The sequence below is a fragment of the Amblyomma maculatum genome, chromosome 9 (genome assembly GCF_055883805.1).
Source record: "Amblyomma maculatum isolate TAMU_Amacu chromosome 9, ASM5588380v1, whole genome shotgun sequence".
NCBI classification, from domain to species: Eukaryota; Metazoa; Arthropoda; class Arachnida; order Ixodida; family Ixodidae; genus Amblyomma; species Amblyomma maculatum.
The window spans coordinates 21,654,602-21,681,740 of NC_139352.1; the positions used below are offsets into that span (position 1 = coordinate 21,654,602).

A 27,139-nucleotide genomic window follows, 5' to 3' on the forward strand; every position below is an offset into this window, starting at 1 on the left:
AAGCCACTGGGCATATTTGTTTTTCATTTAATACAAACTCCTCCAGTGTTCTCACAAAACAGGAGTTATTTGCGCCCTGCATATGCGCTCATGCACGTGACAGTGATTTCAGCTGCTACCAGCGAAGGGATGGCAGTTTTTATCTGAGTAGTTTTCCGAGTTACGGTGTCAATAACCGGGGGTGTCTCAAAGCGCGGTCGATCGTGTGCTAACTTTTCTTATTTTATAATATTACGCGGAACACTGATAAGAAATAGCGACGAAATTCTGACAAATCATCTCACTTTTTTCTTGTTCCTGCTCAGATGTCATGAAGGCTATTATCGTGTGTGCACTCTTAGCGGCGGTGGCGGTGGGTCGCAAAGTGCACCCGCCCAGCATGCATCCGTTGTCTGATGAACTCATTAAATTCATCAACAGGCTTAACACTACCTGGAAGGTAAGACACTTTATCGCGTATTTCGATGGATTTCTTTTCCATTCACACAGGGTTCTATATATACACAGCGTGCCCCAGCCGATGTTTAAAAAATTACAGTGGGTATCAGCCCAGTGAAACTAATTCAGAGCTGTTCAGAGTCGCCTATGCTAATGTGCAGTATATTTTCGTTCATCAAAGGTAATGAATTAGTGAAGACTAATTAGCTGTTTTTTTAATTATTGCCTCGGGAGAAACAGTGTCAATGCAAAACCGCCTCGAAAAACGGCCAGCTACGTCGTTTCTATCTCGCTACGGCTTATGCAGCTTGAGGAAATATACAATGCAAACAGAGACGACGGACGAGGAAGTACATGACACAAGTGCTGTCCTCATGCGTCGTCTCTGTTCGCGCTGTATCTTTCCTCAAGATGAACATAACCCAACTTGCCCAACTTGCCATCGTACGGCTTATGCTTTTTTAGCCGTTCTTGGGCGCGGCCATTTTCTGCCGACTGGCGCGCCACCAAGCGACCGTTTACTAGGGGACTGCGGGGCTGTGGTATCTCCGTGGCCGCGCCTGCACGGTAGCCACGATTAGTTACAGCCTTCGGGCTGTATAATATTGCCAAATATATTTTCATAGCACTGCTGTATTGAAGCAAGCTTATTTGTGTTGTCTTAAAAATTGACGTGTTATTTATGGGGTTTAGTTCGACATTCCCGTTTTGTGTTGGCAGCACACGGCCTCTATAATGCTGCCGTTTCGTACCCTACAGCCGAGGAAACGTTTTTGAACAATTGCTAGCATTACTCTTGTGGCCGGATTTGAAGAAAAAAAATCACGTGTTGATGGAGTTGCATAAACATGTTTGGGGTGCGACCTGATGCCGGTGAACACCTCCGGAAATGTACTCCCTCACCAGAACAGAATTTGGCCATCGATATTTCCTACGTGCCTACCTGTAGCCATGGTGACCATGCAGTCGAAAGCTTCTACAAAGATATCGAATCGGCAACGGGGAAAGTAAAATCACAATATACTGTACTGAAATATACTAGTCTCCCGATCGTTAAATTACCAGGCACGCGAAGCGCGGCTCTGCCTAGCGTAATGAAGATCAAAAATACCCCGAAAACCCAGCGCTTGTGCATTTCACATCAGTGGTCGTGCTGCTGGTGATGCGGAGCAACCCCGCGCATCGCGTACGAGAGGCTCGACGTCAGCGTCCACAAGTTATTTTCGTTACCCAGTGAGAAGGCGCTCGGCTTCTCAGCAAGACCGAAGTTCGACGGGGGGACCTTCAGCATTTAAAACTGCCATTTTTAATCATGTCCGCGCAAGGAGAGTGGGCGTGGTGGTAAACATTTATTAGCTATATTGTACAAGAAGGATCAGGGGTCAAGTGGATACAGCTAGCACAAAACCAGGTTAAGTGAGGGAATATGGGAGAGGCCTGGCGCCCTGCAGTGAATATAGTCCGGCTGATGCTGATGATGATGATAAGAAGGTGCTTTGGGCCAGGTACTATTGGCACCGGTCCTCACTAGTATTCCGAAGATCCAATAGTGTCTAACGCCACTTGCGCCCCGGCGACCAAGATTGTTTGTAGGTCGTGGCAGCTGAGGAGGGCAGCGCTGGAGCAGCGCCGCAGCGCAAGGAGCGTCGCATATCATCGCTGCCTCACACCAACTGTTTAACTCATCCTTTGCCTTGTTTAGCCAAAACCTATTAGTCGTATTGTTAACCTTTCCGCAATATAACCTTAAAGACATCGAGTGTCAATCTTTAATTAAGCACGAAAAAAAAAATGAGACGGGTTCAACGCTGCTGAACCGAATACGGAGCGAAAGCATTAGATGCGGGTTACCGAGCGTTCTTCTTCTGCGTCGTCGGCTTCTTCTTTGCCGCCTTCGTCGCTTTCTTCTTCTTCGTTTTCTTCTTCGTCGTCTTCTTATCCGTTTTCTTATCTTTGAGGAGCAGAGAGGTCCACAGGCCACGGACCACGCGACGAGCGGTTAGACGTGGCGTATAGTATTGCTTTCGCAATAAAAAACAACTGGCAATAAAGGCAAGGGCTAAAATACACACATGGCCGTGTTGTGCCTAGGCTCGTAGGCTATATTATATATGCCTAAGGCTTTCGTGATTTGCGTATGAGCTTGCACTGCAAGCTGAGCCTTGGCCTGTACACGACACGAAGTTGGCTCCAAGCCGCGCAAGGCGCTGCAAGCGCAGTTTGAGACTAGCGCTGTAGAAATTGCAGGGTACCCCCCTTTACAGGCCCGACTGCAGCGACCGCGTTATAGAATCCTCGTCATTGACGGAAACAGCGCGTACAACGAGTTCCGTACTACTGTTGGAGCGAGAACCCAGAGGTAATCAAGGGTATCTGAAATCTTGCTATTATAGCGGCGATGACATATATAGCAGTGTTAGCCCGACTGCAGAGACCGCGTTATAGAATCCTCGTCATTGACGGAAACAGCGCGTACAACGAGTTCCGTACTACGGTTGGAGCGAGAACCCAGAGGTAATCAAGGGTATCTGAAATCTTGCTATTATAGCGGCGATGACATATATAGCAGTGTTAGCCCGACTGCAGAGACCGCGTTATAGAATCCTCGTCATTGACGGAAACAGCGCGTACAACGAGTTCCGTACTACGGTTGGAGCGAGAACCCAGAGGTAATCAAGGGTATCTGAAATCTTGCTATTATAGCGGCGATGACATATATAGCAGTGTTAGCCCGACTGCAGAGACCGCGTTATAGAATCCTCGTCATTGACGGAAACAGCGCGTACAACGAGTTCCGTACTACGGTTGGAGCGAGAACCCAGAGGTAATCAAGGGTATCTGAAATCTTGCTATTATAGCGGCGATGACATATATAGCAGTGTTAGCCCGACTGCAGAGACCGCGTTATAGAATCCTCGTCATTGACGGAAACAGCGCGTACAACGAGTTCCGTACTACTGTTGGAGCGAGAACCCAGAGGTAATCAAGGGTATCTGAAATCTTGCTATTATAGCGGCGATGACATATATAGCAGTGTTAGCCCGACTGCAGAGACCGCGTTATAGAATCCTCGTCATTGACGGAAACAGCGCGTACAACGAGTTCCGTACTACGGTTGGAGCGAGAACCCAGAGGTAATCAAGGGTATCTGAAATCTTGCTATTATAGCGGCGATGACATATATAGCAGTGTTAGCCCGACTGCAGAGACCGCGTTATAGAATCCTCGTCATTGACGGAAACAGCGCGTACAACGAGTTCCGTACTACGGTTGGAGCGAGAACCCAGAGGTAATCAAGGGTATCTGAAATCTTGCTATTATAGCGGCGATGACATCAGTGTTAGCCCGACTGCAGCGACCGCGTTATAGAATCCTCGTCATTGACGGAAACAGCGCGTACAACGAGTTCCGTACTACGGTTGGAGCGAGAACCCAGAGGTAATCAAGGGTATCTGAAATCTTGCTATTATAGCGGCGATGACATATATAGCAGTGTTAGCCCGACTGCAGAGACCGCGTTATAGAATCCTCGTCATTGACGGAAACAGCGCGTACAACGAGTTCCGTACTACGGTTGGAGCGAGAACCCAGAGGTAATCAAGGGTATCTGAAATCTTGCTATTATAGCGGCGATGACATATATAGCAGTGTTAGCCCGACTGCAGAGACCGCGTTATAGAATCCTCGTCATTGACGGAAACAGCGCGTACAACGAGTTCCGTACTACGGTTGGAGCGAGAACCCAGAGGTAATCAAGGGTATCTGAAATCTTGCTATTATAGCGGCGATGACATATATAGCAGTGTTAGCCCGACTGCAGAGACCGCGTTATAGAATCCTCGTCATTGACGGAAACAGCGCGTACAACGAGTTCCGTACTACGGTTGGAGCGAGAACCCAGAGGTAATCAAGGGTATCTGAAATCTTGCTATTATAGCGGCGATGACATATATAGCAGTGTTAGCCCGACTGCAGAGACCGCGTTATAGAATCCTCGTCATTGACGGAAACAGCGCGTACAACGAGTTCCGTACTACGGTTGGAGCGAGAACCCAGAGGTAATCAAGGGTATCTGAAATCTTGCTATTATAGCGGCGATGACATATATAGCAGTGTTAGCCCGACTGCAGAGACCGCGTTATAGAATCCTCGTCATTGACGGAAACAGCGCGTACAACGAGTTCCGTACTACGGTTGGAGCGAGAACCCAGAGGTAATCAAGGGTATCTGAAATCTTGCTATTATAGCGGCGATGACATATATAGCAGTGTTAGCCCGACTGCAGAGACCGCGTTATAGAATCCTCGTCATTGACGGAAACAGCGCGTACAACGAGTTCCGTACTACGGTTGGAGCGAGAACCCAGAGGTAATCAAGGGTATCTGAAATCTTGCTATTATAGCGGCGATGACATATATAGCAGTGTTAGCCCGACTGCAGCGACCGCGTTATAGAATCCTCGTCATTGACGGAAACAGCGCGTACAACGAGTTCCGTACTACGGTTGGAGCGAGAACCCAGAGGTAATCAAGGGTATCTGAAATCTTGCTATTATAGCGGCGATGACATATATAGCAGTGTTATCTTCTCCAATAAAGTAGCAGCCAAGTAATGACAGTGAGAAAAACAGTAATGAAATGCCACTGTATGACAGTTTTGAAATTATCGCGTGATGTATCATGAGCGTTCTTTTACAGGCCGGCAGAAATTTCCACAAGAACACTCCGCTCCGGTTTCTTAAGGGACTCGCGGGTGTCCACCCCAGCAGCAGGTACTACGGCCTGCCGCTCCTATACCGCGAGAATATCCCCCGAAACCTGCCAACGTTTTTCGACGCCCGCCGTCGATGGCCAAGATGCCACAGCATCCGTGTCATCCGCTTCCAGTCGAACTGCGGAGCTTGTTGGGTGAGCGCAGCTGCGCGCGCAGCCCTTCTGCTGCAGCAATACCAACAGTTGTCCCGACCATGTGTTACTGTCGTACTATGGTGCATGACAATATTCTTCAGGCGCAGTTATCTGCTGAAAAGGCGCAGCAAGGAACACTTACCCCATAGGTGCTAATGCTTTTTATTATTAAGGACTGATATATTACAACGGAAGCTTGAGATAGATGGAAACAGAGTCAACTTGTCCTTCATTTGTAACAACTAGCAAGAATTCGGGACACCAAAACAAATATGCTGAAAATGGCATATCTTTCTCCAGTCACTTTGGGATTAACCTGAAATATTTTCGCGAAGGTAAAAATTAAGCAAGCTGGTCAGCAGTTTTTAACATTAAGAGAAGTGCTGTTCTCATGCCCCAGAATAACCATTGATGTCTTCCACTTTTACGGCAATACAATTTGCAGTATTAAAAATGCATGCTAGGGCAGATTAAAATGTGTGCTCGGACACCAATAAAGAACATGGCACCAACTTTTACATACGAAAGATATGGCATGCTGTCATGGCCAACAGGCAGTTCTGATTTTAGCATACCAATAGCTTCGCAGGCATCACGCGATGAAAATAGAAAATAATACAATTGCTATTTTCAAATTCCTTGCAAACGCTCCCCTAATGCCGTATGCTAGACAGTATACCTGTGAAAAATGGTCTTTTGAACCTCTGCGCATTAGAGTCATGATCAGAAATCTACACCAAAGACTGCAGTTTTCGCAACTACGCTGCCAAAACAATCATCGCTCATGTGTGCTTGAACGTGACCTTCACGCATGCGCTTCTCGTGCCGATAAACAGCAAGTGTCTGTGCTCTTAGGGTGTTAAAACACTGATACAAGTCTCTACAGCATTTTTTTGCACTGTCAGGGCTACTGAAACTTCATACGAAGAATATTTTTAAGCTGTGCTCATAAGCAGAGAGGGTATCGAGTTTTAAACAAGTTTGGAATGTGTGAATTCGTAAACTCACTAACAACACTTGTAGGATATGAAATGGCAATTTCTGCGCAATTGCTGCTGGAAAACTTGGACATATCCAATCGTGTGCACTGACAGATGAAACACGAAAGCAAATGTTCATCGGCATGCAATCAATTAGGATTATTTTATTTGCGGGACGCGCACTTCAGCCTTTGCTTACAATAACGATATTTTCTCAGCATACCAAGAAACTCATTTGAATGCAGAGTAAGCGTTCAGGTACCAACTGCTGCAACCAGTATATTATTTCATTTAATTCGCTGTTCATGTACCTCTTCCGCTACGTGCATCCCAGCCGCGAAGGTTGCTGGACATGCTTAGATGTAAGTCGATGTTCCATAACTCAACAAAACAGACAATACGCATGTGTCCTGCCCTTTCGGTTTTGTTGCGTTATGAAACATCGGGTATGACCATTTGCCTGAACCCTTACAATGGGAAGTTAGTTGTTAGTCAGCAAAAAACGGGAGCTGTAAAAATGGCTGCGCCTTAGATCGGCTAAGCCATGGCTATGCAAGCGAAAGCTTTCTTATGTTTGGTTATGCTGTGTTGCTAAGCCAGATTAGACTCGTATATGCCTGAGTGCAGTTTACAGAGCGGAAGCTCAATAAAGCTTGGTCAGACACGGTTTGCTGTGGTTTAACTCCTCCATGACTGTCTTCGAATCTAAAGGACGCCACAGCCTGGCCTATGCGGGAGGTGTCGAGGGAGGCGAGCCAGGTGTGCAGCCTGGTCTATACGGGAGGTGTCGAGGGAGGCGAGCCAGATGTGCAGCCTGATCTATACGGGAGGTTTCGAGGGAGGCGAGCCAGATGTGCAGCCTGGTCTATACGGGAGGTGTCGAGGGAGGCGAGCCAGATGTGCAGCGCTGGAGGGAAACGGTAGACAGGGCACTGGGAGGCTCTCGTTGTCAGGAAATATTGTATATTTGCGGAGATATGTACCTGTACAAAATTTCGGAGAGCATCGTGGAATCTACACTGCAGAAATGCGAAAGCATGAGCGTTGCTGGTGCACACGGTGCATCACGTTTGCTCTCATTACCATTATCAACTAAATGCACAGTCATTATCATTTATAATGCCATCATTGTCATTATCACTAGTTGTAGCATCATTGTCATCGCTACTACCATCCTTACGGTAGACAAGAATTATGATGTGCCTTTCACGATCCCGGGCGTGGCGCAGTTGGTTAAAATGCTCCGCTGAGGATCTGAGGGATGGAGGTTTGATTCCTGGTGAAGATAGGATTTTAATTAATTAATTAATTAATTACTAATTATTGACAAATTATTTTATAATATAATCACTACTAAATTACGGAGTTACGCCTATGACGTCATCAGTTTGATTGACCAGACTGCTGCGGACTTAATTTTCGAAATTGCCGCCTAACCGGATCTGACGTCACATTAGCTATATGTAGTGTGACGGAAGTGTGTGACAGAATCATGGCCGACAGTACGAGACTTTAAAGGCTTTCGCCTTAATACTATTTGCCACGTGTGTGAAGAAGAAGCAGCAGCAGGCGTGCGAAGTAAAAAAGCGAGGCAGAAGAGGATGAAGAAGCGTTGACCGGCGGCTCCTCGCGCCACAAAGAAGCGCGGCACCGGCACCTCGCGCCGCACCTAAAGGTCAAATTGCTGAGCCGATGACCTTGGCTAGACGACTCCAGTAAAATATTCGCTTTAAAGCTTTCTGCGAAACCGGAAGTATTCAAATAACATTTTTGTCTGATATGCACTGTCTTTCCTGCTGGCACCGCAGAAGGTTAGTATAACTGGAAATGCGAGTTTCTGAAGTTTTAGTTTTCGGAGTGACAACAACAGGAACTTTGCAAGCAAAGGCACTGCAATATAACCCTGTAGATTACTCTTTTTTTTTTTTTAGCATTGATCAAGAAGGCGATTTGAGGCGTTGTCACTAAACAGGCATTTAGAATTACGACATTCCACCGGGTTCATCCCCAACGGGAACAAGATCAAGGGTTCTTCGCGCTGGACTTGTAATGGTGTCTTTGCGTGGGCATCCTGCTCGAATCTGAGCTGTGATAGGTGCTGAACCTTTCAATCGGAACATATTTTGAACAATTTATGCACCCGAAGTTTATTAGACAATAAGAATGTTATGACAAATCAAGTCTTATTTCTTATATTGAGGGTTATGCGAAAGATTGCGCAGTGACCCTAAATAGAGACTCTCACTGCAGGCGTTTGGAGCAGTGGAAACTATATCCGACCGAATCTGCATCCATACAAAAGGCAAAGTCCAGGTGAATATCTCCGCCGAAGATTTGATGACGTGCTGTTTTGGCTGCGGCGATGGGTGAGCGATTCAGTTCTGTCATTTTGAAACGATTGTTTCAAGGCTTCTTTCAGAAAAAGAAAACATGGCGTCGGCGTTGCCGGAAACCAAAGGCAAAGTCCCTGCGAAAATAATGTCGCAACGGCGTTGTTGAAGAGTGCAATTTACGCTTTGACGCCTGCATTGAGAATAACGGAAAGCCAGACTTCGATTACATTAGCTTAAGGGTGGACAATGTTGAATTATGGGTGGATAATGTAGAAATAAATTATGGTGGTCACGTTGGATTAAGGAGGATTGCGTTAGATTACGATATATTATGTCAATTTACGGTGGATCGAGAGTGAATTCTCATATACCGTGGTGAAATAAGAGCGAGAAGAGTTATATTAGGTGAATTATGAAGGATTACGCGTAATTTAGGCCGATTAAATTAATATGCGTCTGGTCAATAGTTGCAGGAGGGTGGATTACGGTTAATTAATTGCGGAATAGGATAGTATTGCGGTGTTTGAAGAGTGGATTACGCTGCGATAAGATGGACTGCGAGTGGAGTACCTTGGATTAGGTAGCAGTAGGGCGGATTAAGTTCAACTGTGATGCGTCAAGTTGGATTAGTGGTAGAATACACTGGATTATAAGGAATTAGGGTGGCCACAAGTTTGATTTGATTTATGCGGTTTAGCTTCCCATGGCGACTCAGGCTATGAGAGGCGTCGTAGTGAAGGACTCCGGAAATTTCGACCGCCTGGAGTTCTTTAACGCGCACTGTATCGCAGGTAGTCAGGGATTTCAACTAAAAGTACATAAGTTTTCTTAACTGTCCTCTACAATTTTTCGCTAAGAAAAATTTCTTTACGTTTCAGCCGGGGTTTCAACTCCTGACACACAGGTCGATAGCGAAGCAGGCTACCGACCAGTCGACGAATGAACTTTTTTTTTTTCCGCATGATATTTATTATACGCATTTAAATGAAGGAAAGAGCTATATACATTATTTTCAAAGTAATCAGCCTGTAGCTGAACAAGTCCAATTGAAATATACAACACAACACAATAGCACGGAGTATAAGCACTTATAAGAAGAACGAACTGCCAGAAAACGCACTGAATCGTAAACTTCTTTCATAAAACAAAATTATAAGGACCGATCGATAAAATTGGAAGGAACAACTAAGTTGGGAGGAAAGCTCACAAAATTAATTTGCAGGGATGCTGTGATAATTTGGTGGGAGCTATTAAGGAAAAAGAAGAAACGAGCAACAAACTGCCTTACATAGAGATGTGCCAGCCTAGTACACCATACAGAAACAGACATGAATAGGTTATCACACCGCATCGGCTCAAAAATGGAGGCCCATATAAACGCCTCAAACGCTCGGTGAAAGCTTTGGTGTAGTGATTGCGCAATGTAGTACCTGTAGAATATAATAAATTCTTGTAGCCAGAAACATGTTGCAGTCCTGTGCTCGACTAATAATTGATAGTCGGCGCGGAACAAAAGTCTGGGCATAGCTTTGAGAGGCCGGGACCCGCTCTCTCCAGGTACGCCCACTAGACTTGAATGCATGAAGAAGAACTCCAAGGTATTTCGGGGACACGAGGCCATTCATAATGAGTCGGCATTGATCTCCATGATAGGACAGATTCGAACATTTCGAGCTATTCATTTTAGCACCAGAGACGATGCCAAAACGTTCAGCAGTGGTTATATTCTGTCAATACTGGGTTTATCAATTCAGGAAAACGCCAAATCATTGGCTTACGCAATCACTTGGTTCACTGCTAAAGACAACAAAACCGCGGATATTGTTGTTTCGCAGTACACTCAAAGTGGCTCTAGGTTAGGGCAAAGAGTAGCGGTGATATAGTACAGCCTTGTTCCATGGATGATAGAATTCTAACAGAATCTTAGACGTGAAGCGAGTGGAAGAGTTGTCGTAACAAAGTTGCATCCCTTTAAGAACAGTTGATCCAAAATTGGCGCGCTCTAGCAGAGAAAACAAAAACGAATGCCGGACACGATCAAATGCCTACGCAAGACCAATACCGTAGCAGTCTGGGCTTGATGCCGCGTTGGCGCCAATCCCTTCCTGTGACCTTTTTCGGCTCACGTCCGGTTTCGTGACGTCACATTCTTGACGTCACATTATTTCACTTCTTATTTACCCATTTTAGTCTGGCACTTTCAAATTGCGCGCCAATCCCTTCCTGTGCTCTTTTTCGTCTCTACTTCCGGTTACGTGACGTCACATTAATTCACTTCTTGTTTACCTATTTTAGTCTTTGGCACTTTGAAATTGCGCGCCAATTCCTTTCTATGCCCTTTTTGGCTCTACTTCCGGTTGCGTGACGTCACATCAGCGCTTGTTCCTGTGGTTTCTTCCTTTCGTCCCCGTTTGTTCGCGCTGTTTTTTTTTTTCTTTGATAATGTGTCACATTCTTAACGTCACCCTAATTGACTGACTCAATTAACTATTTTAGTCTTTGGTACCAAATTAACTTATTGGCCTAATTATTTTTTTTGGACACAGCATTACGTCGATAATGTGTCACATTCTTAACGTCACCCTAATTGACTGACTCAATTAACTATTTTAGTCTTTGGTACCAAATTAACTTATTGGCCTAATTATTTTTTTGGACACAGCATTACGTCACCCTCTATCGATTGGCACCACTCATTAACCTCGACCACTTCTCAATTACTCACAACTGCTGTGGACAGGATTTTGCGGACACGTTCTGCGGACGCAGTCTGCGGCCAGAAATGTGTGAACATAGCATTGCTTTCGCATTAATGATGCTGAGATGAAGGGGCTCAAGATATATAGCAAACAATAAAGGCGACAGGGGACAGCCTTGGTGAACATCTGTTCACCAAGGCTGTCCCCTGTCGCCTTTATTTCAGTTGAGTCGGTTTGGTCAGCTCTTTGTTAACAATTAGCCTTTTATAGGACTCCTTACAGCAAGATTTTTGCCCTTGAGCAAAATATTACCAATATTTGCATGCTGCAAGATCGCGAACAAGAAATTTTGTCGGACTTTATAAAACGCTTTCACAAGGTCAATCTGAATTATAGCTACTTTGCCAGTCTAATCTGATACTGTTTCCAATACCGAACGTGCAATATGAACATGGGTTTGTATGCTCGGCCTCTAATACCACATACCTGGTGCATTCCTATTAAAGTTTTAACTACTAGCTGTGTACGGCCACAAAGAACCTTAGCAAAAATTTTGTACGATACCCATTAAGAGAAATTATACGATACCCATTAAGAGCCTTCAAGAGATTAGTGTCTTTGCTTTTTGGTATGAATATTATATGCCCAGAATAAGAAGTGAGAGGCAGAAAACCATCAATATAAGATGCTTGAAAAACTTCCAGCAAAACAGGTGCAAGGCAAGGCGAAAATGTTTCATAAAACTCGTTACTAATAACATCCGGTCCAGGGTATTTCCACGCCGTGTTCATGAGAAACCGATCGCAGTTCTCCTTCTCTAGCGTGAGGATGATAGTAACGATGAAAATGGCGAAACAGATAGTTTTATGATAGTAGTGATGGTAATGACGGTGCATTTAGTTGATAATGATGACAGCAGGGATAGTGATAATGATGATAGCAGGAATGACAATGACGATGCAGTTAGCGAAAACTGTCCTGCAAAGTGGCTTTCACCATTTCCGCTTTTGAGCAGACGTAAGCGCCGTCTTGTAATTTTTTTTATTATACATTTGCTTCCTTGTTGTTTATTATATACAAATCTAGAGCTTTAAACATAAGGTACAGAGAACGAAATCGAAGCAATTTTTTTACAGTCCCATTCAAGAAACAGAAGTAGTATGAATTGGTCACAAGGATCTTAATACAGATTATAGAAGCTTCGACCACAAAAAATCGCGAATGAATTGGTCACAAGGATCTTAATACAGATTATAGAAGTTTCGACCACAAAAAATCGTGATATAAGGGCTTGTACTTAATTCTATCTTGCTTTTTAATCTTGCAGTTCTTCGAAGGAACACTGATAAAATTTGGAGCGGAGGACCGTTACGCTCCGTCTTTTAAGATGTGAACTGCTTCCGTGTAGCTCCCGTCGAGGTCCTCGGTCACATTCATAAGCTCTGCTACTAGCTTAATCACTAATATCCATTTTTTTTCCTTTACTCATTGTTGCAACGCCAAACTCGAACTGTAAACTGCTACCCTACTGAAAAACCAAAAGTTCTACGGGGCAATAACCTCATAAAATCTCATTTAGTCACATAGAGTCTCATACGGTGCACATTTATGATAATGTACAAGAAAACTATGAGAAATTATGCAATTATATGCGACTTGTACGTGATTTCTTATGTGAATTGTGTGAGATTGTATGAGAAAATGTGAGGTTATTGCCCCTTACAGTTTTTTCAGTAGTGATGGGTAAACCGCTTGCTTATTCCCACGGAAATTTGGCGCGGCCGCTATCCCTTTCATTCCTACTTTCGGATAATGCACTTTCCTGGTTCAATCAGAATCGATTAGGAATCGACGTCGTCTGCTGAATTGGCAACCCATACAAACAACTTTATTAGCACACGGTCGTCAGCTACCTCATTGTTCCAAAAGACCACTCCACACAAATATTACGCCGTTATGTACTTTGTTTTAAAGACATTAAGTGTTAAGCTATACTTAACATTGACAGGTTTAATAGATATTGCTTCTGACGTCGCCTATTTCGTCCAGTGTGCACCCATAAAAAAACTAATGCAGTATCGTCAGCCTTCATGACTGTCTTAAATGCCCCGTAACTGAGGGCAATTCATTAAAGGAAAGCGCAATAGGCCCTAGAATAAAACCCTGATTTTCTTTTTTTTTTTTTTTTTTTTTTACGTAAGCTTGCCATAAGGCATATTATAGAAACTCATGCAAATTATTTTCCGTGAGGAACCGGAGCAGGCTCCCGCTCTTATCGTTGTCGGTGAGCCATTTAGAGAAGTCCTCTTCCCTTGTTGTGGTTAGTCCCATTCCCGCAGAATTTGTGTATTTGATGCCCTTGTCCCTGCACAAGTCCACAGCAAGTGGCGAACATCCACTTCTTCAGCTGGTGTGGAACACTTTGGGCATGTGGTTGGTCCGATGTCTGCTTGAGATTCCCATCGGCATGTTACCGACGGAGTAAGGGCCGCGCCCAGCTCTTATCCTTCTAAGGGAAACCTCCTCCAATCTCGTTAAGTTATGCCCGCTCCGCTGTTCCCAACATAGCATCCTCTTTAAGGAAAAATACACGTGCCTTCATTCCCTCATCTCCTTTATCCTCATGCTTGAGGATAAACATTTATTTATAAAAATCTGGTGAAAATTTCAGAAAAGAGAAATCTAACAGTCCCGTTGGGTCCGACTTCCGTCAAACCGTCTCATCTGAAAGAAGTTTCTCGAGTTGACAGCTCCTCCTATGTTGGCCATTTCATGTGGTCGCGTGCCCGGCCATGCCACCTATCAAATATTCCCGCGACCGGGCCCCGCGCGAATTTATTTAGCTTCCATGTTTTCTGCAGTTAAGTAAGGAACTGAGACTGAAAAAAAAAAAAAAAAACACTGTTTCCAGTCTTTCAGGTTTTCAGTTCTGAATATTCTCTGACGATGCGTTGAATCTTTTGAGATAATATAATGAGGCAAATTTTGATTTTTTTTTTTTAGTTGTGGCGGCGGCCATCAACCAGCTGCTTGGGAGTTTTACAAAACTAACGGAATCGTTACCGGAGGCCTATACGGCACCGCCGACGGCTGCAAGCCCTACACAATCCCTCCGTGCAACTACAGAACACGAAATCCGGATCGCATGTGCAATAGCACATCACCGACGCCACAATGCGTGCAAGCCTGCCGGAAAGGCTACCGGAAGAGCTACAGTGAAGACAAGCACTATGGTACGTAACTGATTCCATTTCTTGGACAGAACTGGATCGAAATACTGGGCGCGAACTCTTATCTAGGCTGAAGGAAACTATCTTTTCGTACTCTTAAAATATCTGAAACGCGCATTCTGTTAGATAAAAAAGTTTTTCTGAGTTTTACGGCTCCCATGTAAGCGCAGAAATGGTAGCAGTGCTAGATATTAGGGAGTTATAGCATATAGCACTATCGGCTACACGCTACCGTGATCCACTTCCGTAGTGTGCCATTACGCATGTGAAGGTCACCTTGAGGGCGTCACATGGCAACACACGCTGGAAGGAAGCAGAGCATATGCATAGTGGAAGAGTTTGGCCTTCCTTTGATACTTGCCGCTCCTCCACTGTTGCTGGCGCTTCTCCTAGGGGTTGCTAGGTCTTCTACGAAGAAAAGAATAAAAAACATTTGAAAAGCAGCTAAACAAAGTCGCCAGCTCGCATAAACATTTAAGTTAGCAGCTAAAATGTCGCCATATATTTCTCCGTGTAATAAAGGATTTATCCAGGAAAAACGATGTCGTGCTTTAAGAAACCGTAAACATCCCCGTTCTGTGTGATCACGATGTGAGCTCCTTGTTTTTTTAATCATCCATGGTGAAAGTGATCCGGGAGTTGAGGTTGTTCTCGGACTAGGTTACGTTAAAACTTGTTTGTTAAGGCATCGCCAAACGCCAAGCCAGGCAGAAAATGAAGAGGCGCCGGGTACTTGGCCGGACGCAGATAGGGCGGAGGGAGGAGGAGAAACTTTATTTAGCGAGCGAGTTCGGACCCCTCAGGGCCCAGTCCGCCACACGGCTCTCAGACGCAGAGGAGTGTACTGCTATCGCTATCACTTCATCGCCTCTCGGGAAAGCGAGAAGTCTGGGAATTTTCATGTGAAGAATTGAACAACCGAAAAGTATTTTTTTTTATTTTTCTGTCCTATATATTGTGGAGAAACGAAGTAACGAAGTATAAACAAAAACGTTATCGCATATCTTAACTCATTTGCAAAACGATTATTTCATGCTTTCCGCGGATGCAGATGACTATAGAAACAAAACATTTTGGCCAGATGAGATATCACAAGTCACATTATACAAAAAAGGTGAACTAAAAAACAAAGCACTCGCCACATATTCCAGCGCCCTTAACTTATGTGTAGATACTGCTCTTAGAATTTCCACGATTATCCTCAAGGCGTAATCCGTAATTTGTCTTGAGGGTAAGAAAGTTCGTTGGACGTTAGTTTCGTAAGTCACTCTTTGTCAGTGTAACTGAAGACCTCCATAATTATTCAACTAAAAGTGGCACGCTTATTCCTGTGATTGTCAGTCTTCATATAGCAACTAATTAAATTTTAAAGCGAAATTGATGTGTCGAGAAAACTCGCCAGTATACGGATTATTACTGGAAAAAGTCGTCAGAAAGTAGCCAAGTCGTCAACCTAAAATTTCAGTCTCTAGACGCCTGCAGAAGTCGTCAATTCGACAAGAATTCACCAAACTTTGCAATCCTGCTTCTTCCCCTTCTAGTGAAGCCCATCGGGCGGAAAATTTGAAATAGGATAGCCTTAAAAGAAGCGCCGCAACATAGCAGGGAGGAGGGAATTAAAAAATGGCGCGGTCGGCAACCAGTTACTGGAATTTTCTGGAAACGGAATCTGGCTCCACGTCTTGAGTAAACATGGCGCGACATAAAAAGGATCTTTTTAGGCGATGGTTTTAACGGTCAGACAAATCATCATTGTCTCAGCGACAGCTGACCTACAAGCCACCCGATAATAAGCTATAAATTAGCGTCGACCCTTTTAGAGCATACGAATATGACGGAAAGACTGCTTCGTGAATGGCGCGCACAAGAACACGTCTTCTTCCAACGTCTCCCGCGCCAACTTCGGTGTCAGACAGGCCCGGTCTGATGTGGCTATCATCCAACCTTGATCGCGTGGTATAATACGCTGCTGCTATGCGACGGCCACTGTGTTGCCATTTTGAAACGATCACATGACCTTGGATTGCGGGAAACTTAACATGATTGCGGAAAACGTAACCTTGGTGCACAACGTTGTGCACAAGGCGACGCAGGTTGGGGTTTGTATACTCGTGCGCGTGCGCGTGGCGACTAGGCGTGAGTAGTACAGCAGACCCTTTCCAAGTTAGAAAAGCGTACACGTCAGTTTTTGTGATCGTTAAAATGGCTACGTTGGCAATGCCAGGACTAAGATTTGCCACCGGCCTGCTCATCTGCATTGTAAAACCAGTAATCGCCTTAGTAGAAAAATACGCCTACGTTGTTTTGGTGCCAGTGTAGGTCGCGGCTGATAACCAATGAAAAGAAGGGCGAGCCGTAACGTGATTTTCTGCGCTAGTCAGATGTTCGAGGCAACGCGTTTAGGTGGCGTTAGCCAAGCGCACGAATGAAGTGAAACGTGTCTCAATTGCGATTGTAGTTTTCTGCGTTCTCGTTGTATAAGTGCGAGGTGGGCATTTAATTAAAAGCCGATTGCCAAAAGCAAGAAAGCAAAGGAACGCCTTCAAAAAGGACAGATTATGCACGAGCAACATTGCCTAAACGTAATGGCACAATGGGAGGGGGTGCGGAAGTAGGTTCATTGGCATATATTCGTAGCTCTTAGGGTTCCGCGAGGTAAAACGTTAGAGAATCCCTGCTGTAGTTTGAGCGATGAGTGCAGAAACATCTAAGATTTATTAATAATTTTAATTAAAATTGTAGAGGCTCAACTAATATCCTCGAACCAAGTTTCACTAGCGTAAGACATCGGTCTCAACCACATCACTGCTGCCGCTTCGATCTTGGCTAGATTCCGCGCGTAGTAACTTCCCGGCAGCTGGATAGTCTGGCTTCTCGTTGTTCCGATGGTCTCGGCAGCCTCTCTGTGACGGCTTCGGTCTCTGTCTTTAGCGAAAGTGACTTCCTCTACGCCACGCCGCCTCTTTTTGTCACGCCGCCTGGTGGATTCACCCTGCACTACGCTCGTGGACATTGGCCGCACTGGCCCAGATGGCGTACGTGTAGCGTAGGCTAAATGGAGGACCAGCGCAGATGTAACCTCACGAAGACGGCGATGTTTGCTGCACAGCACGAGAGTGCGCTGCAGTTTTGCACTAGGCGTAATCGGCTACGGGGAAAATACGAATTACTGGAATGAAAAAGCGGAAGAAATACGGGAAAAGACGAAAGGATGGATGGGACGTAACCTCTCTATTTTCGCCCGTGCGACTGTATGCAATACCTTTTTGGTGGCAAGAATAATGTATTTACTTCAAGTATTGTATTGTGCTCGAAGCAATATACAAAGGTTCCATCGTGTATTTGCGGTCTTCATTTGGTCGTCCAACTGGGAACGAATTAGCAGAGATAATCTCTTTCGGCAAGTTAAAGACGGAGGGTTGTCTTTAATGCATCTATATGTGCGGCAGATGGTTTTAAGGTTTTGTTTCCTACGTGACCAAAAAGATGCATTCCTGAGAACCTTTATGCAAATCATGCTGTCCAGTGCAATTCCAGAGTTTATAGTCTCTTCATGCTCTGCTCGGGGATACACTGTGTCACGCTTCCTGCGAGAAGTGGTGTGGTCGTTCAGGTTTTTGCGCGTGCGGTACTATGTAGAGTATTTAGCGACGGTACCACCTAAGCGGCTGTACAAGGATCTTATTTCACAATTGTTCCCAGCTCCATTGTACAGAACCTTATACTGTGAAGGCCCAGGGAAAGACGTGCTCAAGCGAGTTAAAAACATGACTGTTGCACCGGGCGTAAAAACATTCTTTTTTAAATGGCATACAGGAACCCTCCCAGTCAAAACATGGATGGAAAAGGGCCTTTTTGTACCTTGGGGCTCAAACTGTCTACTATGTAGGGAACCTGAAACAGTTGAGCACGTGTACCTGGATTGTTGGGATGCGGTGTTTTACTGGGATGTGTTACAAAGGACACTTAAAAAAGACCTGCCGTTGACGCCACGTGGAATTCGGTACTTGACAACTGTTAATGATGATTTTCAGTATGACCTCATTATGCTATTGGGCCTTCACAGTATTTGGAGGAGTAGGATGGCTTATAGACACTGTGATGTCGATGCACGATCTGTATGTGATTATTTTGTTGAACAAGTGTATAAACTAAAAGAAATTTTGAAGCAGCAAGACGCTGCGGAGGAGGTCTTGAGTCTGATGGGAGAACTTGTGGTAATGAAAGTCCATTAGACACGGTTGTCAGCCAAGGGACATGGCAACCACGATCTTTTACTGATGTATTTGTACCAATTCATGCAATAAAGAAAAACAAACGGTGATAGCACAGTACTCTAGCGCCCGGGCCATGGAAGGTGATGTTTTCTTCCAGGCTCGGCTTCGAAACCCATTCGCAGCATTATTTTGTAGAATTTTTTTTACGTCTTATGCTAGCCCTTCCTGCGAGGGCTGAGCGGGCACAGTAAACTCCGAACACAGCAATAAATAAAAAAAGAAACGCCCGGATGCATCATTAAGTTTTAGGTAGATCACTATAGTAGCTGGAACAAAGTGGACAAAAAAAATTGGGACTGCGTATGAATTTAGACGCTCGCTCCCTGGCAGCACAAACCACTGGCCCAATATTAAAGTGTATATATATATATATATATATATATATATATATATATAATATGTGTGTGTGTGTGTGTGTGTGTGTGTGTGTGTTGACAACGTACTGGTTCTAAGTGGAGCCGGACATAACCAACACAGTTACAGTATTGTGCTAATTGCGTTATATGGCCTTAGATTTTTTAGTATAAAGTGCAGAACGGAAGATCTCTGCTGTGATGGTTTTATAAAGTTTTTCGCTGCAAGAACCTTAAGACAGGTATGCTTGTAAATCTATAATTCGACTCGACATACGTGCTCATTATGCTGCCTATCGATTTTTTTTTACATGATAAGAGGTTGGAGCAAGTCTCTGTAGGCAGTAGCAAAAATTCCCTGTTAATATTTAAGATAACAAATCAATTAAAGGCAATTGTCAATAAAAAATAATGTTTATTCAATGGGTTTGAAAAGCGCTAAAATCAAACACATAATGCTCATTGGATACCCAACTAAAGAAGTCAGACTATAGTTATGCGCTTTTCCGAAAATTCCATATTGCCCCTCATTTCGCAGTCCTAAAAAAGCGATCTAAAGAAGAATGAAACTATGTGTATTGTTTTCTAAAAATGCCTGTTTCGTATTTCAGCTTTATACAACCGCTGTAACTGCAGAAATTATTTCTGCTTGTAACTTTATCTACAGCAAAGCGTGTGTACAGCCTCAGTAGCGACGAGATGCAGATTAAAAGGGAAATCTTCAAGAACGGACCAGTACAGGCGGCTTTCAGTGTCTATAGTGACTTCTTTCAATACCAAACAGGTGAGAAACGTTTTTTTTTTTTTTTTTTTTTGTTTTTTTTTTCTAACCAGTCTCTTCTTGCACTCACTCATTAGCCCGACTTCTCAACTGTCGCTTCTTGCTATGGGAATGACTGTCTCTGAAAGTGGCGTCACCGAAACGCTGTAGTTTTCATATTTTCGGAGCGAAGTTCCGATGCAGGCTTTTTTGATCGCATCAGGGGTGCACTGTCAGAGACAGTATATGATGACCTGCAGGCTTCCAGCAGCAGAGGTTCCCTTCCGAGATGGTAAAATACGACGGCTTGCAGCATCTAAAGCATATTAAGGAGTTCAGACACCTAATTTTATTTGCGCGTTTGATTCTTGGTAGGCATTACTACACACGGATCTCTCCTTGTGCTGTTCGGCTACAACCTCTTAATAATTTAAAACCGAATTTATTCTCTGATGTGTATCGGTTTCGACAGCCAATTGATAACAATGATGTCAAAGTATGGTTAGATCACGTGAGGAACTAGAAAGCTGAAATATAATCGCTTCTTTGTCTTTTTCATTCACTACAGTGCTAACGATCGCCTGCTTTAAGAACAGGAACCCTCGACTAGTGAATAACCAGCAATTATATTGCCGTTTTATAACCGCTCACGTGACCTAGATTTAACTTTGGCGTCATAGCCATTGCTCGGCAATATCAACCGATAGGTCGCGTCATATCCCGACGCCTAAAGACAGGCGGTCTTCTGAAGGTGGTGTTCTTGCAAACAGGTCGTCATCCGCTTGTGCTGGCTGCACGGCGCCTGGTCTTATGGTTTGGTTTGCTTTAGTTTGGGTTTGTGAGGTTTTATATCGACAAAGCGATTCAGGCTATGAGATACGCCGTATAGCCGAGTACTCCGGAAATTTCGACCACCTGGTGTTCTTTAACGTGAACTGACATCGCACAGCACATGGGCGCCTTGCTTTTCGCCTCCGTGAAAAAGCGGCCGCCGAGGCTGGGATTCAATCCCGCATCCTTGGGAACAGTAGTCGAGCGCTGTAACCACTGCGCCACCCCAGCGGGGTGGTCTTATGGAAAAATCTTGAGCCATGCATTGGTGTACGTCACCTCAGCGGTTTTCGATGCCTTCTTGCAAATTGCTATACCTAGCTGTCCTTGGTACTAAAGACGATTAAACCTAGGGGCACTGAATACGTAGCTGAGTAGTGTAATGGCCTCTCCACGCAGATTGACACCTGTCGATCCCTTACGTTCGGGTATTTTATTGGAAGACATCGCACCAGCAAGAGCCAAGATATCGGACTTATAAGAACTCATTTCTGTCAGGCCGAGATGCCGCTACAAGGCATCGAGCAAGGTTACCACGTGTAGGCAGGAGAGACGGAATTCCCAGTTTATGCAGACTAGTCTAAGACACAAACTTACCCGAACACTTCTCTCCTTGTCCGTAAATGTGTTTGTATCTGCAATGCACCCTAGCCTATCATTCACTGGGGGCATGTACCATTGCGACTGAGGACATCCTAAGCACCACCAGACGGAAAGCTCATGGTTCCCGTCTCCTGAGACCGTCGAAGAGGTAAAACGTGAGAGTATACACGCCGCTTGCCCAGCAGGTCAGGCCTCCTACCCGCTGCAGTCTGGTAGAGTCAGCCCAACTCGCCGGGCGTTTAGTACGAGCCACTAATGTATACATGAGCCCGACAGCCGGTTTTCAGCCCGATAGACCATCTTGGCCCGAATTCGTCATGTTCATGTAAACACCGCGATAAATATGGTGGAGAAACAGAAATGCACATTTTTTTTCTGATTTCATCTTACATCATACTGCGCGTACTGAAAGAAATCTACTACTCACTCTGGACAAAAAATATTGTGCTAACGACAAAGCTTCTGCTATAAATGTTCTCTAAGCTGAACATCGAAAGGAATTTACTTTCGCTTGCAATGAAAACAGCCCAATGAAAAGACTGCATCAGATAAAAGGCTATATAATGGTTTTCAATTAGCATATTAACGAAACTTGAACCACTATGCTACAAACTAGTCACGCGACCAATCTATATAAGACTCAGCCAATACAGCTCTGTCCATGGTTTGCATTGCACAAAGTATTTCACATATGCTCACTGTTGAGCAATAACATCGCAAACACATCGTGTGGTACCGTAGTGGTTGTCCCAATATGCATGCGTTGTCCCTTCTTGGAACTACGGAAGTAGGTTTGAAATAAAATGCAGTGAAGTTGGAGCTGAGCGTTCTGGTGGGTTTTGTATTTCAACAGGCGTCTACCGGAGGCACAGCAATACATGGATATATAATCATTCCATCCGCGTTCTTGGATGGGGAGACGAGAACGGCGTCCCCTACTGGCTCGCGGCGAACTCCTGGAGTGAGACGTGGGGAGGCCTTAACGGTAAATCGCCCCCCCCCCCCCCCCCCCCATACCACTAAAATATTTCCCCTCTTCAATCGCTCAAAGCAAAGTTATTCTTTAGGTATAATGTCTCACCAGGGTGTTACCCCGGGCGCAGTTTACAATGCATTAGATGTTTGGTTTTAAAACTTCGGAAGCCGGAAGTGTTAGAGATTGTAAAGATGAATCGCCATACCCACAAAAGTTATCTATCGTTCAAAGCTCGCTACAGAGGTTCCCTTCAAGACCACATAAGAGTGTTACCCTTGGCGCTGTTTACAGTGTATGTAATGTTCGTTTTAAAAACTCCGTGAGCGAAAAGTGGGAGAGTCATGAAGCGGAATCGCTATACAGAAGGAATATTGTCTTTCTTGCATAGCTCGCAGCAGAGTTACTCTCTAGATATAAGGCCCCATCAGAGCGCCACCCCGGGGACTGTTTGCAGTGCCGAAGACTGCGCCAAGGCCTCCATTGAACGGAAAGCCCGGCGTAATTGGCTGGAACAGCGCTGTTTCCGTCTACTCGCTTGTCCTATGTTTGTTGCACTGTGTATTTTTAAAAAATGATGCACCAACTAGCTCAACTCTCAGTTCCGGCGTAAGCGTTGTAGTCTGCGTTGTGAGTGAAAATTCACGGCCTGCCACTGGCGGGTGATAGATGGCAGCGACATGGCCGGGAACAGATTGACCACCGGGTTGCCTGACGTCATTAGATAACTTATTATGGCTTTGGTATTAGTTTGTATTGGATAGGGATGGTATATATATACACACATTGTACAGTGACGTGAATGACGCGCGCACCAGTTGCTCAATCCAAAACCTAAGCGTTTTAGTTCCCGCTTTAGTGCGTTTAATCTCTTGGGTACGCCAGAAAACACATGTTAACATGACCGCACTCTTTCTTGTGTCTTCTACAAAACGCAGCATGCAATTAAAATTATGTCCGTGATTGCGATTTCCATTACAGGCTTCTTTAAGATCCTGCGTGGAAACAATGAGTGCGGTATCGAGGAAGGTGTCGTCGCTGGAATTCCGAAAGAATGAAATTCCTACTGTGTTCTCCATAAAAACGAAAACAGCAATTTCTGTGTTACTTTTATTTGCAGTCCTTCGTCCCCGTGTGCATTATCGTTAACATAAAGCGAGAAGCACAGTTTAATTCCCCTGGGATATGCAGATCCGACGAAGATAAGGACGTTGTCAAATAATGAGCAGTAAGCACAGTCTGAGAAGTTTCCAGTTTCCTACCCTCCACTATGTAAATGAATAGGACGATGTATGAAGAGAGCGGTAGAATATCAGGAATTGTATAATGAATGTGCGTATGGCAAAGTAGCAACCAATTCCGTGGATACGATGAGTCAACAAAGTAGAACCGTGTCTGGCTTTCACAGCCGACGATCGCTAATCATCTTTACCAGCAGACTTGGACGAAGATGGGCCCTCCGGCATCGAGGGACCCCACTCCAGCATCCATGGGGGCGCGGCTCGCGTTGAGAATCACAATGGCCGCAGAAGTAAAACTCCTCAATTAATAAAAGTAACGCGCCGTCTCCTCCCTTTTCCTCCTGCACTGCCGCTCCTCTCGCTTTGCAAGCGTGGCTTCCGCTATGCGGACCTAGCAGACGCTCTCCATGAGTAAAGGCTGGCACTTAGTCTTGCTCGATCTTTTCAGTGCGTTTGTTTTTGTCGCAATTTGTTTAAAATATATTATAACTAGCTGCCTTCAAATTATAAGAGTGAATGTGGATAAGGCGTTGCACTTGAATTCTTCCATTAGTAGTTGTCAAACACAGTGCCACGTCGCGCGAAACCTCATACTCGTTCGTACGTCAGTCGCTCATCGGCCGCCGGCAGAATTGTCCGAAAGACGTTCTTTAACTACTGACTGTGAAAGCGAGTCATCCATCAGCAGCCTGTAGGTACTTATCTGACAGCTGCCACTATGCTGGAAGCTACAGGTAAAGCAACGGAATTAGTGTGATCTAGACAGCCACAATGGAGTGCTCTTCCCGGCTCCACGTCATTCACTGTAGAAACAGAGCGAAGGCGACCAGGACAGAGCGAAGACACAGGCCGAGTGCTCGTCTTTGTTATCAGTCTTGTTACAGCCTTTACCCTTGCCCGAGTAAATGTATATTTAAGACGGAGGAGCGGCTTCTACTCCGTCTCTATACCAACACTGCTGGGCCTGGCAGCATTCAAACATTTTAATCCTTCCTTCATGGGCAGTTGTCCGCACGGTGCGGAGAAGTCTTCGGACATTTACCACATGGTGTGGGCTTGCCCATACAACCCAGTTATTTCTCCTCACCCCAACCCCACTCGGGAGGACTGGGAGGCGACCCTGCTCGGCTGCTATGACCTGCAGGCCCAAAAGGCCTTGGTCGAGCGTGCCCGGGCAGTGGCCGACGCCACTGAAGTCCCGTACTAGGGACCCCAACTAGTATTTGTAAGGGCCGGATTTTCAAAGATCTGGCTCATGCATACCTCCACCCCTTTTCAATCATTAAACGTTTTTCACCCCCACCACATCCTATGTCCTCGTTCTGTCATGGTTGTCTTCGCCCTGTTTCTATATAGAGTGGGATACCAACTTGCCCAAGCTTCTGTGTTCTCCACTCCATCATCTGCCACGTGTCAGAGCGTCTTACCAAAGCCAGGTATTTTTTTTCTGTGGGCTTCAGTAATGCAGTAGCAATTAGGCACAATGCTTAACGCACGTAACTGAAGCAAATTATATCTCCACGAAGCCTTGCATGTCTACTTCCCCTTGTCTGTTCGCGCGTTCCCATACGTGACTATAGAAATCTCTAGCATTGCTATATGGGGAAGGGGGGGGGGGGGCACTATATTATTTAGATAAAATTATAGGTTATCCAGACGTCATTTCTGAGCGTTGGCGACATTGCCGGGAGCAGCGATCTTCGTTGTCCACAGAGTTATTATTAGAGCATGATGTCAGATCAAGGTCATCGTTCCGCAAAAAAGCACGCCGTCCTGTTTGCCGGAGTATACACTAACTGCTTCATTAAATACTGCGATACATTTAAAATAGGCAGTAAGCCTAAATTCATGTCTATGATAACACGTGCTGGAAACATGACAGAGTCGGCACAAAATACGAGTTTTCAAGTCTATATACTTCATACTGTTCGGCCGCGAAAACTAAACAAACGCAATGCAAACATGGGACACTTACGTGACTTATCAGTGTGGAAAACTAATGAACTAGACTAATGAGTTCACAGTGTGTGGAGTGGCATATACAAGGTTAGCGATGAGACAAGATTCGCTCGCTTGCCAGGCGCAATCACTGTGCTGCTTCGAAGCCAGCCCGGCCGATTGTATACATGCAGCCAAACTGCCTTCCACGCCACATTTCGATTCGAGGATATGGCACCTTGATTGATTGATTGATTGATTGATTGATTGATTGAGTGAGTGAGTGATTGAAAACTTTACTGCCATTGGTATAGGAGATTCGTCTATACTTCCCTACTAAGGTACGCAGACCCGAATAGCCGTTTGCTGTCAATTCCACGTGCGCTGCACTACAAAGCGCAGCAACACTGTATCGCAAAAGATGTTACAGTGTACTAGAATATGGGTATAGCGTGTTAAAACAGCACGAAATAGGAGCGGAACGTAGCAAATCGTTGTGTTGATGTGCACCTCGCGCGCTGTTTGGGACAACGGGAAATAAGGTAGAAACCCAACGAGCAAGAAAAGGGTGCGCGAAAACACGTGATGCATTCAGCCAATGAGAAGGTTAAACGCCGTGCAAAGGCTCGGGGAATGGGACAATCTTAACGAGATGGCATTACTTTTAGTTTATTGAGGGCTTTATGCAGGAAATAACATGAAAAGGAAATAACAAGAAGAATAAGATTGGGATGAAGCGCATTTGGCGAGCACTCGCAGATTATGACTAGCAGCTTATCGGTATCGCTCAAAAGGAAAGTATACAACAGTTGCATCTTACCTGTACTCACCTATGGGGCTGAAACGTGGAGGCTAACCAAGAGGGTTCTACTTAAGTTGAGGACAACCCAGAGAGTTATGGAAAGAAAAATGGTAGGGGTAACATTAAGAGATAGGAAGCGTGCAGAGTGGGTCAGAGAAATAACTCAAGTTACTGACATTCTAGTGGAAATTAAGAAGAAGAAATAGGCATGGGCAGGACATGTAGTGCGAAGAGAGGATAACCGATGGTCGCTTAGGGTAACAAACTGGATTCCAAGAGAAGGAAAGCATAGCAGGGGGCGACAGAAAGTTAGGTGGGCGGATGAGGTTAACAAGTTCGCAGGGGTCAAGTGGATGCAGCTAGTACAGAACCGGGTTAATTGGAGAAATATGGGAGAGGCCTGCGCCCTGCAGTGGGCATAGTCAGGCTGCTGCTGCTGCTGCTGCTGCTGCTGCTGCTGCTGCTGATGATGATGATGATGATGATGATGATGATGATGATGATGCAGCACAATAAATTTAGACACGTACAACACAAGCTGCAACGGCTGCGCAGTCCGAACGCAGCGCAGATGACTCTCTCTGCGTTATTAAAATACTTACTTTCAAAATAAATCATTGCGTTCCGGTCTGCGCAGAGATGCACAAGTAGTACATATTAACGCGACCGCGTTAAGCACGTCCTTTTCCAAAACAAAAAAAAAAAAACTGGAGTCGGTGTTGTGAGCGAAAAAGTCATGGGCATGACTACGACAGGTGGTAGATATGGTAGGAG

At 45.0% G+C, this 27,139-nt stretch overlaps 1 protein-coding gene across 1 annotated transcript; it reads left to right on the forward strand.

Annotated features, from left to right (window-relative positions):
* Positions 1 to 310: 310 nt before the first annotated feature.
* On the forward strand, positions 311 to 23,442 carry LOC146178567 (cathepsin B-like). Its single transcript, XM_084579782.1, has 7 exons — positions 311 to 439; positions 5,136 to 5,345; positions 8,576 to 8,691; positions 14,361 to 14,590; positions 19,885 to 20,001; positions 22,265 to 22,396; positions 23,366 to 23,442. Exons 1-7 carry the CDS (start codon positions 311 to 313, stop codon positions 23,440 to 23,442), a joined length of 1,011 nt encoding a protein of 336 aa, XP_084435908.1.
* The last annotated feature ends 3,697 nt before the right edge of the window (positions 23,443 to 27,139 follow it).